The 18,717-nt window shown below is 47.8% G+C and overlaps 2 protein-coding genes and 1 non-coding gene across 5 annotated transcripts; 1 reads left to right on the plus strand and 2 right to left on the minus strand.

The window, feature by feature from the left end:
• Positions 1-3,187: 3,187 nt before the first annotated feature.
• TRNAT-UGU lies at positions 3,188-3,259 on the minus strand. Its single transcript has one exon. It is a non-coding gene; the product is annotated as a tRNA-Thr (tRNA).
• LOC123432026 (probable prefoldin subunit 5) lies at positions 3,210-10,322 on the plus strand. The gene is made up of 4 exons (XM_045115365.1): positions 3,210-3,624; positions 3,716-3,819; positions 8,715-8,792; positions 9,950-10,322. Exons 1-4 carry the CDS (start codon positions 3,306-3,308, stop codon positions 10,037-10,039), a joined length of 591 nt encoding a protein of 196 aa, XP_044971300.1. The 5' UTR covers positions 3,210-3,305; the 3' UTR covers positions 10,040-10,322.
• Positions 10,323-10,926: 604 nt separating this feature from the next.
• On the minus strand, positions 10,927-13,547 carry LOC123409871 (zinc finger MYM-type protein 1-like). 3 transcript variants are annotated; one of them, XM_045102757.1, is made up of 3 exons: positions 13,289-13,547; positions 12,298-13,167; positions 10,927-12,198 (listed from the first exon to the last, which is right to left on the minus strand). In XM_045102757.1, exons 2-3 carry the CDS (start codon positions 13,123-13,125, stop codon positions 11,107-11,109), a joined length of 1,920 nt encoding a protein of 639 aa, XP_044958692.1. In that variant the 5' UTR covers positions 13,126-13,167; positions 13,289-13,547; the 3' UTR covers positions 10,927-11,106. The 3 variants fall into 3 exon arrangements, with proteins under 3 accessions (XP_044958692.1, XP_044958686.1, XP_044958677.1); XM_045102751.1 differs by having other exon boundaries at positions 10,927-13,162; XM_045102742.1 differs by having other exon boundaries at positions 10,927-13,167.
• Positions 13,548-18,717: the final 5,170 nt, after the last annotated feature.

Consider the following 18,717-nt stretch of genomic DNA (forward strand, 5'->3'; position numbering starts at 1 on the left):
CGCCACCCCCAGCTCATTCACCAGAGCACAGGACTACTAGGGTGGACCCATTTGAGGTGGAGGCTATGTGGACTCCGGACCAGGATCCTCGGGTCGACGGGCCTTCGGCCCATGAGACTCTGGTTCCACACGCTTCGGCCCACGAGACTCTTGTACCAGGGTCTACATCCCAGGAGACTCCAGCCCCAGAGGTTTTGGCCAACAAGGAGACGTCCGTATGGGGTACCTAGCCAGATCGGACCGAGGGGCCGAGTGTCCATGGTCATGGTGGCAGGGACGAGTGTACTGATAGTGAGGGCGAGGTGGTTGAGGGGGTCACCGTGTACCAATGTGGTAGTACACGTCTCCCGACCGTGCCGGCGACCCGCGAGCAGAGGCCGGTGATTAGGTCTGAAGGGGAGAAGTGAGTGCATTTGCTCTTTTTGTACCTTTTGCCTTCAAGTTTCTTCAAATATCAAATGCAATGACCTTGTCATACTGCACAAGTTGGCATCACCCCCATGGAGTCCGCAAGCCCGACACAATCCTTGGTGTGCTTTGCCGGCAAAATTTCTCGGGGTTTGTCACGTTGCCCGGTGAGGGTGAGGTTCCTACACTAGGATTTAGTTGGGAGCACTACAAGGCTGCCCAGGCCCCGTCGTCTTGCCCCACACAAGGGCTGAGATGGTGATTAACAACTTTTGGGTAATTTCTCCTTTTACACAATATAAAATTAACAATATAGCTAGTTATTGTACTAATCAGTGTTGTCTTGTTTGATTACAAACCTTCTACATGTGTGAGGAGGGATATGAGGAGGCGACGACCAAGGTTATCAAGGCCGAGTACGCCATGAGGCTCGGTCGCAGGCTGTTCAATACTACTACGCATCACATACTATTAAGAAAGACAAGTGGGAATACCGTGGAAAGTTTCTGAATAAGGAGCAATACATGAAGGTAATTACCTATTCTTAAGGCCTTGCACTTAGTTTTCTTGTTTTCATTCGTAGGCGTAGCACTCAAATTTCTCTTTATCAACTTATAGGTGCCCCCGAGATGGTGTGCGGATAAGATGGATTGTTGGGAGGCATTGGTGGATGAGTGGTGCACATGCCAATGGCGAGCCGTCCACGACAATGCGAAGGACCGGCGTGCCCAAATGGTTGGTATGCCACACCATCAAGGCAGCACCAACTTATTTCAGTTTGGACGGAACTGGGTATGTGGTTTGCTTCATGATTCATGCAATTCATTCTTCATGCTAGATTGAGCCCTTTACTAATACTTTGTTCTCTCTTTTAGGCGCATCACAATAACACGGAGGTGCTAGAGGTGTACAACCTCTATGACATGGCCCATACTGCCTCATACAAGAAGGTCAAGGCATTCTTTGAGTCTGACCTCGATCATCCAGAGAAGTTCACCAACATCTCCTCCCACAACAAGCTCGTGAGATACAAAGAGGAGTGGAACGCGAGGAAAGGGGAGGACTTTAACCCGAGCCAGGAACCTTTAGATCAAGAGCCGATGATGATATTTGGTGGCAGGAGGCCCCATGGCTCGATAGCCATTGGAGATGTGCTGATACATTGTCCTCTCACTCTCCCGGAGATCAAGGCGTGCCAGACGAGCTCCTGTCCTAAGATAAGGCCTCGTCCACGGCCAGTCGAACTCGCCATCGAGGTTAGATATACGGACTCAGAAAACTTTCGTCCATTACATTGTGTGTGTGGCCATCGATGATTACAATGCTAACGAGGAGTGGTGTTGCAGGCCGCTCTTCAAAGAGAGAGAGAGAGAGAGAGAGAGAGAACCCAGACTGATATTCATGAGCTTCTGCAAGAGAGGGGCCGGGTGGCAGCGGAGAGGGACCGGGAGGCGGCGGAGATGGCTCGGGCTGCGGAGGAGAAGACGACTCGGTTGTTGGAGAAGGAGATAAAAGGTTTGATAAAAGTCCATGAGCTCGAATGAATCTTTACAGGATCAATCCAATCCATCCGTCCGGCTTGTCTGGGGATGAAATATGGTTAGTCCTGGTTCGCTGAGTAGCTTGTGCTTGAAAATACCTTGTACTATGGTTGCCTTGTCGCAACCAGAGAGCCCTTGATCGTTGTTTCAACCATATTTCTTCGTGACACAAAGTTTCTCAAAGTTGAGCCGCAAGAACCAATTCTTCATCACATGGGCCTATGTCGATCCAGGTGGCACAAAGCCTTCTAATCTTTTATGCAAATTCTTGACTCACTTAGATATGTTACCAAACTCCGGATCTCCCCATGAACCTAAGTTTCTTCTGTACCGATAAGAGGGCTTGTAACTCTCCTTCTAAGCCATAATTATAATCCTCAATTTTCTATGATTTTTTAACCAAGTTGTCATAGTCACAATGTGACTGCCACACATTTCCTAGCGAAAAGCGCGCTTGCCACGAGGCCAAGCACAAGATTGCACTCTCCTCGATTCCGTGAGAACATAACAGTGATTTGACGTCGTTGAGATGATATGTTTCACACTTGAGTGTGCAAATAACCTGAGAAAATTGTCGTTCGCAAAAGCTGTGTCGATTCGTGCCTTCGCATTTGCTTTCAACTACTGTTTGCTATCCCATGTGAATGGGACCCCTTCCACCCAAGATCTTGGAAGGAGTAGTAGTCAATAACTTCATAAATAGATGGTAAAGAAGGATTTCCATCAGATGATATGAACTCCGAAAATCTTCAAAACTACAATGGCATGTACAAACATTTGTGGGCCCATGATGAATAAATAGATAGGACAAAATGGTAAGAGTAAAAAAATACATGTTGAATAGTAACTTTAACCCATCAAACTTTGTTCGAAAAGGTCACATATGCGTATGAAACACAATAAACAGAGTAGGTCAAGAAGCAAAAAAGACAAATTATGAGAATGACAAGCTAACATAAATGTTATGATCAGGGAACATACAAGAGATTATAAAGCTTCATAGACAATCATAAATGAAAATCAGATGGGGATTCGCTCCCTCCGATGATCATCAAAAACTTTAGAAGATCAAAGACTCTTATCAACATAGTATATTTTTAGCTATGAATATAGAAAAACCACAAATACTTGCAGAACTTAAAGTGAAGGCCAAATTGTCCATTCCATTGAAAAAGGTGAAGGCCAAATTATCTACTACAGTGATGAGCAGTTCGGCAAACACGAAAAAAGGAATTCCATGCCCCCATGCAGGATCGAACTACAGACCTTCAGTTTACAAGACTGACGCTCTACCACTGAGCTATAGGGGCGAATTTGCCTGTGTAACTCAGAGTATTTATTTGTTTATTTAAAACCATGATGCTGATTTTGTCTCCACGACTGCCCTCGCGGTCTCGGCTATTCCTTTCTCCTTCCCTGCCCACCAGTCCACCGCCGCCGCCTCTCCCCCCGTCCCCCTCTCCCACCTCCTCCAGTGGCGGCCAGCAAGCAGCCATGGCGAGCCCCGCGCGCATCGACGTGGATAAGCTGAGCGTGGAGCAGCTCAAGGCGCTCAAGGAGCAGACCGATCTGGAGGTCAATCTCCTCCAGGACAGCCTATCCAAGATCCGCACCGCCGCCACTCGCCTCGAGAACGCCACGGCCGCCCTCCACGAGCTCTCCCTCCGCCCCCAAGGCACGGCTCGGCCAACCCTAAATCCCTCCATCTTCTCGCCCTTTCCACGGGGGTTTGGTTAACCCTTTCTTTTGCGGCTTGGCGTGTGCAGGGAAGAAGCTGCTCGTGCCGCTCACGGCGTCCCTCTACGTGCCCGGCACGCTCGACGACGCCGAGAAGGTCCTCGTCGACGTTGGCACGGGCTACTACATCGAGGTATCTTGCACATGATTGGGATTGTAATGGCTTACAGTATGTTAGTTTGTTCACTACTTCAGCGAATCTCTCAACGTAGCAATGCAAATAGGTCATGAGCTTATGAGCTTCTTCAGATATACGGGGAAAAAAATCATATTTGTTGATTTTTGGTGACATTTTGATATTCAGGAAAAACACATGATCCGCTACACAAGTTGCGATGAAAGTTCCACTATTTATTGCACAGAAATCGTCTAAACTCTGGTTGGCCTGTCTTGTTCCGAGTCGGGTTCAGCCAGTGGCGGAGCCAGAAATTTCGTGAAGCCTGGGCAAATATCAAGCCTTTTGTTTGAGAATCATACGTGCATGGATGTTGCCGGGTAAACCAAGACGCACGGTAGAATTTTCCCACTGTTTATCATGTATGTAAGCTGTCTCACAGCCATGGAGCCTGGGCAAGTGCCCGGGGTGGCCGGGCGCTGGCTCCGCCACTGGGTTCAGCCTTGTTTGGGAGGGAGAAGCTAATCATGAAGGTCTCCCGACTTGAACTCTGGCTGCTGATTTAGGATCCATTGGGTGCTTGGTGAATGAGACATAGTTTAGAACTTGCTCATAAGATGCATGTTTTCCTGGCCTGTAATTTAGTTCACCCTTTTAGAACCTGCGAGTACCTTAAGTAATACTAGGAAAATTGCCCGTGCGTTGCAACGGTAGAAATAAATCACCGCACGCCCGAAACGACATATTCATGTTATCACCTCTCCTTGCCACCATTGGCAATAGTGGTCATATTGTGCACCTATTCACGACGAATGTGATCAATCTCAAGGTGTCGGCTTTGCAGTCACACTAGCAAACCATTTTCGCAAGACCTCCCTCTGTAGACTTGTAATTTTGCCGACTCATAATAGTGGTGGACGCCATCCTTGTCTCATCTACATTTGTTGCAAGCACTATCCATGCACACATGGCCTCTATTTTCCTATCATGTCGTCGGCAATAATACACAACATACCAGGTCTATGCTCCATTGAACTCAAAAGTTAAGAGACCTTAGCAAAAAAATGGAAGAGTTAAATTACGTTTGCCTAATAATTTTCGGGCCCTGATTTGATACCTTTTCAGATGTTGAATTCATCATATTAGGCAAGAAAATCAGTGAATTCATACTCCTTATGGACTGACATTGAGAAACAGAAAAAGGTGTAACATCCATCAGATTAGCACATGAATCCATTCCACTTTCTTGATTAGCAGAGCCAACTCCACATGTCTGCTAAAGTATTATCTATCTGCAAAGTCCTACTCCAATTCCGTTGTCAAACTGTAGTGATTTTTTAGGCCCTCGGTCAAATTAATAGTGATTTTTCAGGCCCTCAGTCAAATTAGATAAAATCAAATTGTTAAACACACGAGTCTGGCGCCGCCTTGTTGGAGGTTCTCGGTTGCCAGACGGCGGACCTGCCCATCACTTACTTGGGCATCCCGCTCACCACCCGCCGGCCCTCCGCGGCACAGATGCAGCCGCTCGTCGACGCCGTGGCCGGGCGCCTCCCGTCGTGGAAAGCGTGGCTCATGAACAAGGCTGGGCGGCTGGCGCTTGTAAAATTGGTGCTCAGTGCGATCCCCATACATCAGATGCTTGCCCTGGCGCCCTCGAAGAAAACTCTGAAGCAGCTCGAGAAGATCCAGCGCGGTTTCCTTTGGGCTGGCCGCGAGGTTGCACTTGGAGGGCACTGCCACGTGAACTGGCGCACGGTCTGCCGGCCGATCGCGTATTGCGGGCTGGGCGTTCGAGACCTTGAGTGCACGGGGCTTGCCCTCAGACTCCTATGGCTTTGGCTATCGAGGACGAACACCGACCGTGCCTGGCAAGGCCTCGACCTGCAGTTCTCACCTGAGGAGCGTGACCTCTTCTACGCCTCCACCTCCATGGTGGTTGGGATGGTCTGACAGCCCTTTTCTGGGAAGACCGCTAGCTCCACGGTCAGTCCATACGCGAGCTCGCGCCCCTGCTCTACCTATGCATCCCCAAAAACAGAAGAAGAGCGCGGACGGTGGCGGAGGGCATTGCCGGCAACGCTTGGGCCCGGGACATCCGCGGAGTTGTAGGCCTGCAAGAGATTGGGCAGTACCTGCGGACATGGCAGCTTGTGACGCACACTATACTATCCACCGAGCCGGACAAGCTCGTTTGGAACTGGACGACCAACGGTGTCTACTCGGCGATCCTGTTACCGGGCCACCTTCCACAGATCGTTGACATGCCGCTCCTGGAATCTCATTTGGAAGGGCTGGGCACCGCCGAAGGTAAAGTTCTTCCATTGGCTCGCCAACCTGGACCGCTGCTGGATTGCGGAGCGGCTCGCTCGCCGCGGCCTTCCCCATCACCCCCGCTGCCTGCTTTGTGACCAAGAGCCGGAGACCATCCGACACTTGCTGCTCACATGCCCTTTTGCGAGGCAGGCTTGGCACAAGACCCTATCTTGGTTGCGCTTGCCGGCCCCGTCGCCAGAACACGACACCTCACTCCAGGACTGGTGGATGAGGGCGAGGGACGCCACATCACCATCAATTCGCAAGGCGCTGATGTCGGCCGCGCTTCTGGTGCCCTGGATGATATGGAAGCATAGGAATGCGTGTGTTTTTGACCATGTTACACCATCGCTCGATGAGCTCATGGACAGGATCAAGGATGAGACCAGGTGTTGGGCAAGAGCCGGGGCCAAAGGGCTTAGGGTAGTCTTGCCCACATCCTGGGATGTTCACTAATTCTCTTGTAACGATGCTGTAATTGCCTCCTAGGAGGATGTAACCCCCCCTTCTTTTCAATACAATGAAACGCAAAGGCTTTTTGCGTTTTCTCGAAAAAATTGTTAAACACTCATGTTTATATGATGACTCAAGCAAGGTGTCAATCAAATTATGTCAGAATAGCTTTGTTGTGTCCTTCCATAACATGGTCCAGAATAGAAGGATACATGAAACAAAAAGGGTAGTGATATTGAAGTCGATCGATAACAAGTACTTGAAATTTACCATATGTAGCCGATGTCAATGAGCCTCCAATGCAATGGCATGTAGATATTTCATCTGCTCCACGGGCCTATATTTAGCCCACGGTTTGGTGTTGTTCGAGTCCACTTATGCAGGTGTGTGCTCCAAGTTCTTCCTCGATAGTAATTTCTCAGCGTGCGAATAGACTGCATGCCAATAATTGCATGTGTCGGTAACATGATGTTCCCTAAGGTAATTTAGTAGTAATAGACTTTCTCATTAAATCTACACCGCACATGTCAAATTCCTGAACATGACACTTGTCCGTCCGTACCTACAAAATAGCTAGAAAAGCACACATCGGTTAGCCAAAATAAAGAAAGCTGATGACGAGCTTCCTTGACGTCTAGACGTGAGCTTCGTTGGCTCAGTCGTCGCCTCTGCTTCTTGGGGGCTGGTCCGTGGGCCTGGACTCCAGGGGCTCGCCAATCGTGGCCCACGCGTCGGCCACGAAGATGGACGGTAGATCCATGTAGTTGTACGAGGGGCAGAGCGCCACAGAGTCCGGCAGCGGGGTCAGCGGCACCGGAAACCCTGTCAGGAAGTTGTGCTCCGCGTAGAAGGTCGTTATGCGCCCGTCGAACATGTTGTGGGCCACCACCTCGGAGACCTCTTCGGAGATCTTGTTCTTGTTCACGTACAGGCCCGCTGCCGCGAGCACCTCCAGGACCTTGCTCGAGAGGCCGTTGTGGCTCACATCCACCACCGACCACGGCGGCATCGCAGTCACGGCCAGCGACATCATAAAGTTGTTGCGCGACACGGGCAGCAACGACAATCTCGAGAGGGCGAACACCTTCGGCGGGATCGAGCATGAGGCCTTGGCGTCTTGGAGATCCCATAGCTCGAGCTCAACGAATCCGATGAGTCTCTGTCCGGGAACATGATCGCGTTCTAGCAGTTGTACCTGGGACAGCCAGCATCACGTAACGTATGTCGGTACGACCCAATGACACCCCCTAGATGTGAGATTCGCCTCGGCTCGTTCGCCAGTTATACGAAGTCCAAGCCGATAATTTCATGTCTCGTCCTCCTACTCCTCGTTCAAATTCGTCATGTTCTTGATCTGCTGTTTGGAGACGAGCAGTCCTAGAGTACATTGCTCAAGATGTATTCCCTACAGGTCATGGTGCTCGCTTCGAGGAGGCAAAAGATCTCGTCGAGGTTGTGCCATGACAGTGTGGAGACTGCAACGATTGGTGAAAGGTTTTGTATGGGGTGAGTTCCGTCAGGTCATAGGCAGAGTGTTGACACTTCTTGCTCGGGCTTACAAATCGTTCAACTTCTTTGCTTGATCTCGTATATATGGAGACGTGAGGTCCGATCTGATTTGGATTTTGATTTATCACGTCGGTTTCTTTCCAATGGATAGGCCAGTTTCCAAAATCAAAGGACTGCCATGCAGTGGCGGAGCCAGCGCCCGGCCACCCCGGGCACTTGCCCAGGCTCCATGGCTGTGAGACAGCTTACATACATGATAAACAGTGGGCAAATTCTACCGTGCGTCTTGGTTTACCCGGCAACATCCATGCACGTATGATTCTCAAACAAAAGGCTTGATATTTGCCCAGGCTTCACGAAATTTCTGGCTCCGCCACTGCTGCCATGTGGGCTGGGTTGAAGACCAATCGACCGGGCCTAGGACGGTTCGCTTTGATCAATATTTATGGATCTTTTTCTTTGCATTGCGGGTTAGTTTTAAAAACCAATAGGGGGTTTTCTGTAAAAGTTTATGACGGACTAAGAATACCTATTTCTTTTATTAGTAGGTATAGTTTATACTCAAATGATACATCTTATTTGTTTACGTATTCTATATGTCGCCTGTCGTATGATTATTATTTTCTTGTGTGCAGAAAACTATGACTCAAGGAAAAGAATACTGTGAAAGGAAAGTTAATTTGCTGAAGTCCAACTTCGATGAACTACTTGAGGTAATATTGACAGACTGCACTGCTCTTGTAGATGCTCATTTCAGCCCAACTGGAGGACAAATGCTTTAGCTTTCACTTTGTTAAAATTATAACTGAATAAAAACACTGAAGATACTGAAGTTCATTACATTTGAGCTTGAGTAACTTCTAGTTGAGTGAGGTAGAAATGGTCTCATGATGAAACATTTAGGAGAAAGGTTTTCATTCATCCATGCATGTGTGCTGTAAGCTTGTAACATGCATACCTTTTGGTTTGGTCGAGTTTATCTTATATGCTCAGGTCTTGCCTTGTGTTCACATACCAACAACATTCTATGTAAAAGTTAGTTCTGTGTTGCCAGGTACCACCAAATTAACCTTACGCACCATGTCACTGACCAAGTTGATGGGAAGATATATAATTCAGTGCCTTCAAATATGATAAGTGTTAGTGCAACTGCTCATTATATTAGTATCAGTTCTTACAAAACAAACTATCAGTATCGTAACATAAATCAGGGCTTTGGGTTTCTCTAATTGAAGTTGTAGAACACGTGGAGCAATATATAGGGGGCACCATTATTGGCATAGAATGCGCCTGGTCACTACAGGTAGAATTACCAATGCTTTGTTATTCCTTTTAAGCATGTTACAAATATGACATTGTTTACTAGTTTACATTAGTTATGCATATTTTGGTCAATCACAATGTGTGAAAGTGGAATATAGAACAAAACATCGGGGCTTGCAGCACAAAGCACCAATGTCATTTTGCCGGAAGCTTTTATCATTTGCGGTTGGTGATACTCTGTTAGCAAAAAAAATCATCTGGTGATTCTCCGGTACGAACCTACCTAGGTTGCACTAGTTATTGATTGTCAGTCGTTTGACAGTGTAGGCATGTAACAGGAATATGGGATTGTCTTGTATTGATGATGATAGCCACATAAATTGCTAGCTAGTCATCACTATTTGGAAGGCACAACTTATATTCAGCTACCCTGTGACTCACATCCCCCTCCACTTAACTTGCACTCGGCGTCAAATATGATATGTCTTATAATTCATGTGTCTGATGCTCGAAAGCTGGCTATCCCTCAACTGCAAGACACATAGCTAACCTGAATTCCGTAAGACAACCTCGCTTGGCAGATGATGACTCTATTCTTCATGTGCAGATGGCGACCAAAAAGAAGAGCATAGCAGACGAGATGGGCATGTTTCTCCAAGCCAAGCTGAGGCAGGCATCGCCGAGCTCGAGTTCATGAGAGCAGAATGCGCACCCTGTCCCTTGCTTTACTGGAGCGCCAAGGTGGTTCGCTCGCAGCCCTCAGGAAACACAGGACGTTCTTTAGCTGTTTTGGCCGTGTGTACGAGGTTCTCTCAGATGGTTTACTGAACCAGCCTGCTCTATCGCCAGACTCATCATCGAGTAATTTGGAACTCGGTGTCAAACGTGTGTCTTAGCTGTGTAGTCTGCACTTTAATGGCTTTGACAATCAGTTATGATTTTGTTGTATTTTGATGTTTGGATGCTTGGTTTCGTTTTCACATACTGTTGTTGCTTTTCCTGGTACTTGTTGAAGCCTTCATATATGGTGTAAGAAGTACTTCTACTGGTTCATGCACCTAGCCACCATGAGTGCCACTAAGTTGGGAATGTTAAAGGAAAACCCCTGGTTATTGTGTTTAAGAATATGAGGAAGAACCACATCGGCACAAATTCTTTCTATGGATTGCCTATAGGGGCAGATTGAACACCAAGGACAATATGACAACTAAAACCTCCAGTCAAACCCATGCATGATGTGCCCAGCGCTGGAGTACATCCATCATATGCTGCAGAAATGCTCAATGGTTTTGACGAAGTTAAATGTCCAACAAACAGCCCTTCGAGAACCACCATATGATGGACGGTTAGGAGGGCAGTGGTACCCCCACCCACGTGCCTATAGCGTGCTTCTCAAACGCAAAGAAAAGCCCTCCAGTCAAGCAACATTATCTACTTTGTTGACCAGGTGCAACAAGAAGGATCCTCCCCAATTTGCTTTGCAGTATATGCCCTTAAGTATACTCAGTGACACTAATGCTGCACGCTCGAATCTGCTGAACAATATCGCTACTGAGCTGCATATACATGAGAATACAGACATCCTGATTATGAACACGCATGCAAATCAAAATGGTATGCACATGAAGATTGACAGCTTGTTCACAGTAACATAAAAGGTTCACAGACTACTCAACAGCAAAGAAAATATGAAGGTTCAAGGCTAGTTCGTTCAACTGATACAGAGAATTCAAACTACGTAGTAGATAAAAATCGCAACACGTCCTAGCGGTTATTCACAGCTCGGAAGCGAGATATGATGGCATCGTCCTTCACTTGCCCAAAGGTTTCTCGCTCAAGACATGTAACCAAGCAATCATTCGCGCATTGCTCCGACAGCTTGTTCTCCGCCTTATTGTTCACGTAATTCACTGAAGATAGGTCCCTCTCATCACTGGCGGTCCCTACAGGAAGGATTAGCGCCAACCTGAGAAGCCTGTAGACAATGTTGTAAACACGGTCCTTCCTTGTTTCAACAAGCTTGATAGAAAGCTCCGCAAGAGTCTTCACTTCTCTAAACCTTTCGTCTAGACGCAGATCATCAACGAAGTTTGAAAGTTGGAAGGGAAGATGCAACAACTCACACTGTGAAAAATCCTCGGGATAAAAGTTGGCAAGCTTAACCAGCTTTTCCTCATCATAAGCAGCAAATGAGTTGACGGGATTGAATGCTGCCATGCAAATCAGTAACTCCGTGTTGACCTCATCAAACATGCCATCAAGTTCTCGAAGTTGACTACCAATGACATCCAAAAACATATCAACGTGGTAGTAATGAAGATTCGTGGCCTTTTCGTAGAACTTTGGAGATCTCCCGACCGGGTCATACAAACCATGCATGTCCACAAGTTCGATGTCATGTTTCACACAAAAAGAGGTGACCTTCTGAAGAAACCTTTCCCATTCACCATCTTCCTGCAGTAACTGCAACCGTTTCTTTGTCACGCTAACAAGATCGATGGCATTAACAATATCTTGATCCCTCTTTTGTAAAGCACTGCATAAGTCATCCGTATACTCAAATATGGTTTGCAGCAAGTGTGCTATAAAGACAAACTCAAATGTCTCGAATGCATAAGACACCTGTTGAGCTCGTAGTGATTTTATGCCACTGTGCTCATCCCCAATCATACAGAGAATTTCCCAAATTGCAGGATATAAAGAGATAACATGCATCACATTTTCATAGCGAGATCCTCGAGGAGTATCACAAGGCGTTCCCAGGCTCTCTCGATCAAGACCATATTCAGCTTCAGTTTCTTCCAATTCAAATGTTTCGATGATATACTCAGCTTGAGCTACTCCAAGCATTCGTATCTTTTCGCAGCACATCACAAGAAAATCCATCAAATATTGAAGGTGATAAAAGAACCAACCACCGTGAACATTCTGCTTAGCAACAGCAACCATATTTACCTGAAGTTGATGGGCAAAGCAATGAACATAATAAGCAGAAGGGGCCTCGTCCACAATTAGTTTCTTCAGACGATTATCATAACCCTTCATGGCACAAGCCGCATCATATCCCAGCCCACGGACCCTAGAAAAGCTCAGAGAGTGTGACGTAAGCAGATTCTGAATTGTTGTTTTAATTGTCAAAGGGGTAGTGTCTTCAACTCCGACGATACCGAGGAGCCTTTCCACTGCCATTCCTTTTGTACCAACATAGCGCAGGCAAATGGCCAATTGTTCCTGTTGTTCCACATCGCGAGATTCATAAACAAGCACCGAGAAATAACCATCACCAAGATCTTCGATGATGAGCCTAGTCGTTTCTTTGGCACAAGCGTTGATGACCTGCTCCTGTGCCTTTTGGTCCAACAGCTCGCTGCTTCTTGGAGCATCCTTCAGATCCACCCTTTTAACTCCTTCAATATTTTCCGCCAGCCAATCCACAAGCTCAAGAAAATTCCCTGCATTACCTTCATTTTCAAGATGTCCATGGACTGGCAAGCCTTGCTGTAAGATGAACCTCAGGCAGTGGACAGAAGTGGTCAAATGGGACAGATATAAAGCCTCGGCCTCGGCCTGCAACTGCTTAGCGTTTGAGGCAATGGACTCGTCGTCACCAGATTTATCATCGTCCGGTACCACCTGCAGCCCGTCTGATGGGGAAGGGTTGCCTTGGTTCCGAGACCGGCTTTCAACTATAATCGGTGCGGGTTTTGGCGTTGAGGTGGAGGCAACCTTGCTTTTCTTGGAAGCTCTGTCCCACAACGTTTTCAAGTCCATGCTCTTCTTCATTTCTCACAGTCCCGCGGAGCCTCTAAATCTTTGATACCTGCACTGAAAAATGTGGCGAGAAAGAGAGCGATCAACTCACCAGCTGATCGTTCGAACATTCACAAGTTCTACTCGACAACTCCGATTAGAAACTGGGAACTGGAAGATAGATTGGGGAACTCACGGCACGGCTGATTGGGAATTTGGCGAGTGGCGTCCGGTGGCCGCACCCGCAATGCTTCCCGCTGGCTGGCTGTGTGGAAGGTCGCGCCGCGCTACCGATTCCGTCGTCGGGGGCGTCGGGGGCAAGCTGTAGGGGGGAGCCGGCGGCGCGCGACGTGCTACAGTTGGAGGGAAGCCGTCGGATGGCTTTGCGCCGCCTGCTCGTCTCGCGCCTCTCTCTCCCTCTCTCTGGCGCGTGCGTAGACCTGGCCAAACGGGCAGGCCCGGCGGCCTGGCATGGCACGGCCCGTTCATGCACGTTTATTAGTCAGCCATGCCGTGCCGGTCCGTTGGCTGCGTCTCTAGGCTCAGGCACGATTCGATTATTAAACGAATCGACATGTTGGCCCGATTAGCACATTGGGTCGCGTTTTTAGCCTCATGAGCTTATTTTTAACCCTGTTGGGTCATATTTTTTATATATATTAAAAAAATCTAAAAATATATATTAAAAAACAGGTCGTGCCGTGTCGACCCGCGTGCCCAGCCTCCAGGTCCAGACACGGCCCGAGGCGTGCTTCGTGCCGGGCCGGGCCCGTGTCGTGCCAGGCACGCGGGCTGTTGGGCCGGCCCATTTACTCGGCCCGTTTGGCCAGATCTGGTGGGCTCGTTCAAGCCAGGCCGAGCAACATAACTGCAAGACAGGAGTTGTGCCAAACCTAAAAGTACAGGAGAATGCGTCCCGTTCTTTAGAAAGAGGCCTGGTTTGCTCAACACTTCTGCATTTTGGTGAGTTGTGTGTTGAACTACTAATCACTAGAATATTTGTACGTTGTTTCAAGCTATAATGCATATAAATGAATCAAACAAATGATTAAGGTCATCTTTAAAATTAAAGCTTATTTTTTCCTCATATGTCCGAGCATATACGGGTGCCCACGAGTCTTACAAAAAATTCAACCATATAGACGGTTAGGGCTCCCCCAAATCCAGTTCATATGTGATGGAGAAATGGGGTAGTCCATACTATCCGCTATGTTATCTCCAACACACGGGTCCTACACAAAAACCCACTCCGTGATGCATCCTTTCCTTTTCCTGTCGTACAGTCCCTTTTCCGCTCAGTTATTCACCATAGCAGGAGATTTCTCGAGCTCTCTCCTTTAAAACCAAATGACTCCCACCTCACCTTCATCATGGGTCTATAGTGGCAAAGAAATGCATGCGCATTACTACGGGCAAAGGCGAGAAATGCCACAAGCACGTTACAACACGCGCTAAAGTTCCTCTTCCATATCCCACATTTCCATTGACCACTCTGATTTCCAGGTATGCTTGAGTTTTGATGGTCAAATGAAAGGCCAAATTAAAGCACTTTCAGATAGAAGTAAATCATATGATGTAAGAGTTAGATGTATTTTTTTAAAAACTATAAGAAACGTCATGTTGGGTCAACGAATCCGTTTCTTCGATGTAATCTCATAAATAATGCAAGAGAGCCACGATGGCCTTTCTTCGATGACAATTAATTAGTTTAAAGCAAAGTTAAGAATAAAGCTCACAAACAGCTAAAATGAAACACAAACGCTAAGAAGGTGCAAAATCTTGTATAGAAAAAAAGAATAAACTCTTTTTTTAAAAAAAATAGACCATCTTAAATAACATCCAGCAAAAACCCTTTAAAATAGCATGTCCCCCACGTGTAGGACCTGGGACGTCACCACCCGTCGCTCTGCGACGTTGCGTCACCATCTCCGTCATGAGGAACGACCGAGAAGCTCGGGCATGGGTGAATGGAGTGGATATCATCGCCTCCGTCATGACAAATGACCGAGAAGCTCAGACATGGTTAAATGGAGCGAATCCAGACGTCACATCTGAGGAACATCTCCGCCCATGCGCTGGCCCAGGGCTGCCACTATCACCTACTGCTCCGAGATGTTGTGGTCGCCACCATTGTCACTCACTGCTTCACGATGCCGCTATGGCCACCACCACCGTGCGAAATGCTTGAGAAGTTATTCTTCATTTTATTATTGCTTGCTATATTATTTTGAGTTCAACAATTGTCATAGTCGAATTTTATATTCTATGGCAAATCATTTAGTTCCAAGAAACACAAAGAAGTTTAATCGACAATAATTCTATTATTTTCATACATGAAATTTCATATTCACCGGCTGCCCCCTTTGTAAGAGCATATTTCTCCATGTCTGGTTTTGGTAATTGATGACAATCCCTATGGACTAATGGTTGCCTTGAGTTATATACGAAATATTTGTCCATAAGAACTTCTTGAAGTCCATCTGTTGGTTTCAAGGAGTTTATATGGTGACCAAGGTGGTATTCAAGGTTTTATCCAAAGATTGGTCATGTGAGAGTTGAGCTTATTGTAAGCATGTCTTGAAGAAGAAGATTGTGTGAGCATTCATGTTTACCTTCAAGACATCATCTTTATGAAGAGAGAAGATAAGATACAAGTTTGATCAAGACTAAGTCGAAGAGTGAATCAAGTTGATCAACACACAAAGCGTACAAGATGTACTAAGAGGGATCAAGTGATCACATAGTATGGTAAGCATTGTCCATTACGCTTTATGTACTAACCCATGGTCTACGTGAGAGTTCTTTGTGGGGCTAGGTATATTTCCATGGGCTTGCATCAAGAGGAATATCCCATACAACCCGTGGATGATGACATCAAGTGGTGATCGTCATCAAGGTTGCGGTGTGCAAGTTCAAGTGAAGCATAACAAAGAGATCATGCTTGAAGCTTGCCATCCATTGTGGTGACAATGGATTTGTGAAGATGTACCAAAGAGTAGCTCAACCATAGTGGAGTATTGTAATGCCCCAAGAGTGTAACTTGCCATATTTGGAACCTTCTTGTATGTGGGTCCATCTTGTCATTGCAATGAGAGCATATTGCATGTGTTATTTCATGTGTCACCTTGTCATGTTTCCTTTTTCATGCATGCATCCTTGTCATTCCATGTCTTGTGTTTGTTATTCTTGTGATTGTTGAGGTGTGCCATGTGATGATGTGAGGTGATAGTAGATGAGATGATGGTGGGTGTTGTTTGTTAGTAGGAAGCTTTGTGGTTGGCACTAGGGTTTCAAAAACCTTCTTCCTCTCATTATCTCAAGCCCAATATTTACTTGCCCCATCCCTATTTCAAAAATGCCCATGATTTAGTATTATTTGTGGTGGATGTGAGGCTATGTTTTGTTGTTTGAAACTAACTTTTAAAGGTGCAAATATTCACAAAACAGATCAAGCAAATTCTGTTTTGTAAATATTTATTTGCTCCAAATATTTCTTTTCCACTTTATTCAAATAGGTCATAATTCCTTATGACCAGGGGTATTTTTGCCTTTTTTAGCATCACAGGTTAGCCCGTGTAATTATTTCTTTTCTGGTGTTGGTTTTAATTAAGAAACCCCAGTGGGTTTCTTTCCCATTATCTGTCGCCAACTTGGGCTACTCACCCCCTCCCGTGGCCCAACACTCCCTCTCTGTTTCCTAGCGACAGCCCAAGCGCGCACGACCTCCTTCTTCCTGACACCGCCGTTGCCATGTGCTGCTTTCCGTCAGACTCCAGAGAGAGATCGAGAGAGTTGACGGTGCCGTCCCATCCGCGGCCCCCATATAGCCTTGGCGTCCGTGCCCCTGTGCCTAGGGTTCCGTGCTTTCCCCTCCTTGCGCTGCCACTTCCTCCCTCCATCTCCTCCTTTCTCCCAAGGTAAGCTCTATAGATCCGGCTAGCAGAGAGAGAGAGAGAGAGAGAGAGAGAGAGAGAGAGAGAGAGAGAGAGAGAAGTAGCCGCCGTCGTCCTCCGCGCACCCCTCGCCTCCGGCGCCGGACAGCATGTCCGGGAGCGCGAGGAAGGCGCCCGCGCTCCATTCCCGTCCTCGGTGAGGCCGGTGAGCGACCACACCGACGGGCAGCTCCACGTCTCCGGCGCGTTCCCGGCAAACTCCTGCCCCTACTTCGGTTCTGCAGCAGGACTTCTTCAGTTCGTCTTCGTTCATCTCCAGGCGGCTCCTTCCTCGGATCGACCTCTTCTTCTTCCGCAGGGTGAGCCTAGCTCTTCCTCCCTTCCCCCTTCGTTAGATCCGGCGATGATCGTTGCCGTGCTTCTCTGATTAGAGAAGAGAACTGTCGGCCATGGATGTTCTTGTGTGGTGTGCTCGGTTCGGTCGACTCAGGGGATCGACTTCCATCGTGGTAGAAGCAGTAGCCGTAGGTGTACCCCCCTCTTTGGCGCAGCAGTAGAGCAGTATACAGCTTCGACGATCGTTGTTGGGGATATTGCTTATTAAGTGACCCGCCGAATATGGGCCGGGTTACTTGTAAGGCGATTCATCCTTTAGGGCTAGTTGGGCCTCAGCCTGGGCGGTTCAAAGTCGCAGGATGGTTATGATTTGTGGAAGGTCTCCGGGTTTTGCAGGACGGCGACTTAGAGACCGCGGTGGTCATGATTTGTAAAGGGGAAGGGACTCTTGTAAACCCTAGGGCTTCGACCTATATATAAAGGCGAGTCTGGAGGGGGAGAGGTAGGTTAGAAATCATCGAGTACTAGGTTTAGGCGAGTTACGCCTTCCTTGTAATCGAATCCATATCAATACACACAAAAGCAGGACGTAGGCTATTACCTTCTCTCGAGGGGCCGAACCTGGGTAAATCGCCGTGTCTCTCCCGCTTAACCCCTTTGAGTCGCCACCAAGGTGCGATGGCTCCAGTATCAAGTCCTTTCACGAGGACATCTGCCGTGACAAAACCACGACAGTTGGCGCCCACCGTGGGGCCTGCGCACGGTGGAGTTGAGTTCTCAAAGGGAGCCCTACCAGGGTCTGGGAGTTATGCGGTGGCGCTCATGACTTGGAGCCGACGCGGCATAGCCTACATCGACAACCGGCGATGGGGACCTGAAGCAAATTCTCTCGAATCAGGCTACAGGGTCCCCTTCGGCAAGATCAACGTCTTCATCGGCATGATCGGGTCATCTGTTCCTGAGCCGGACATCTCCTCCGACACCGTCGAGCCGGCCAGGTACGTTCATCCAGTCGTAACCCGGAATCTGACCCACCCGGTCTTTGTGGATTTCACGCAGGGGTCGGAGGAGCCAGAGCACGCGGCGGCTCAGGAGGTTACCCCCATCAACTCTGACGATGAATCATCCATGGGTGATTCCGATTCCATCCAGTCCCTCCACGGAGACGGTCTTGGGGGCTTGTCATTGGCCATGGATCCGGAAATCCTCGATCGAACCCGCCGCCAGATCGCCATCTACATGGCTGGGGCGACTCAACCCGCACAGAATCCCGCCGGAGGCGATGGAACCGGCGGGACGTCCAGAAGTGCGTCAGCAGTCCTGGTGGATTTAGCGGCGGAAATCACAAGACTAATGTCAACCCCCCTCACGCCAGAGAACCAAGAAGAGATAAATG

Source organism: Hordeum vulgare, chromosome 1H, assembly GCF_904849725.1.
Source record: "Hordeum vulgare subsp. vulgare chromosome 1H, MorexV3_pseudomolecules_assembly, whole genome shotgun sequence".
NCBI classification, from domain to species: Eukaryota; Viridiplantae; Streptophyta; class Magnoliopsida; order Poales; family Poaceae; genus Hordeum; species Hordeum vulgare.

Coding starts and splice junctions, on each gene's coding strand:
- LOC123432026 (XM_045115365.1), top strand. CDS start 3,306: ATGATGCTGATTTTGTCTCCACGACTGCCCTCGCGGTCTCGGCTATTC. Junction 3,625..3,715: donor GCTCTCCCTCCGCCCCCAAG/GCACGGCTCGGC, acceptor TGGCGTGTGCAG/GGAAGAAGCTGCTCGTGCCG. Junction 8,793..9,949: donor ACTTCGATGAACTACTTGAG/GTAATATTGACA, acceptor CTTCATGTGCAG/ATGGCGACCAAAAAGAAGAG.
- LOC123409871 (XM_045102751.1), bottom strand. CDS start 13,125: ATGAAGAAGAGCATGGACTTGAAAACGTTGTGGGACAGAGCTTCCAAG.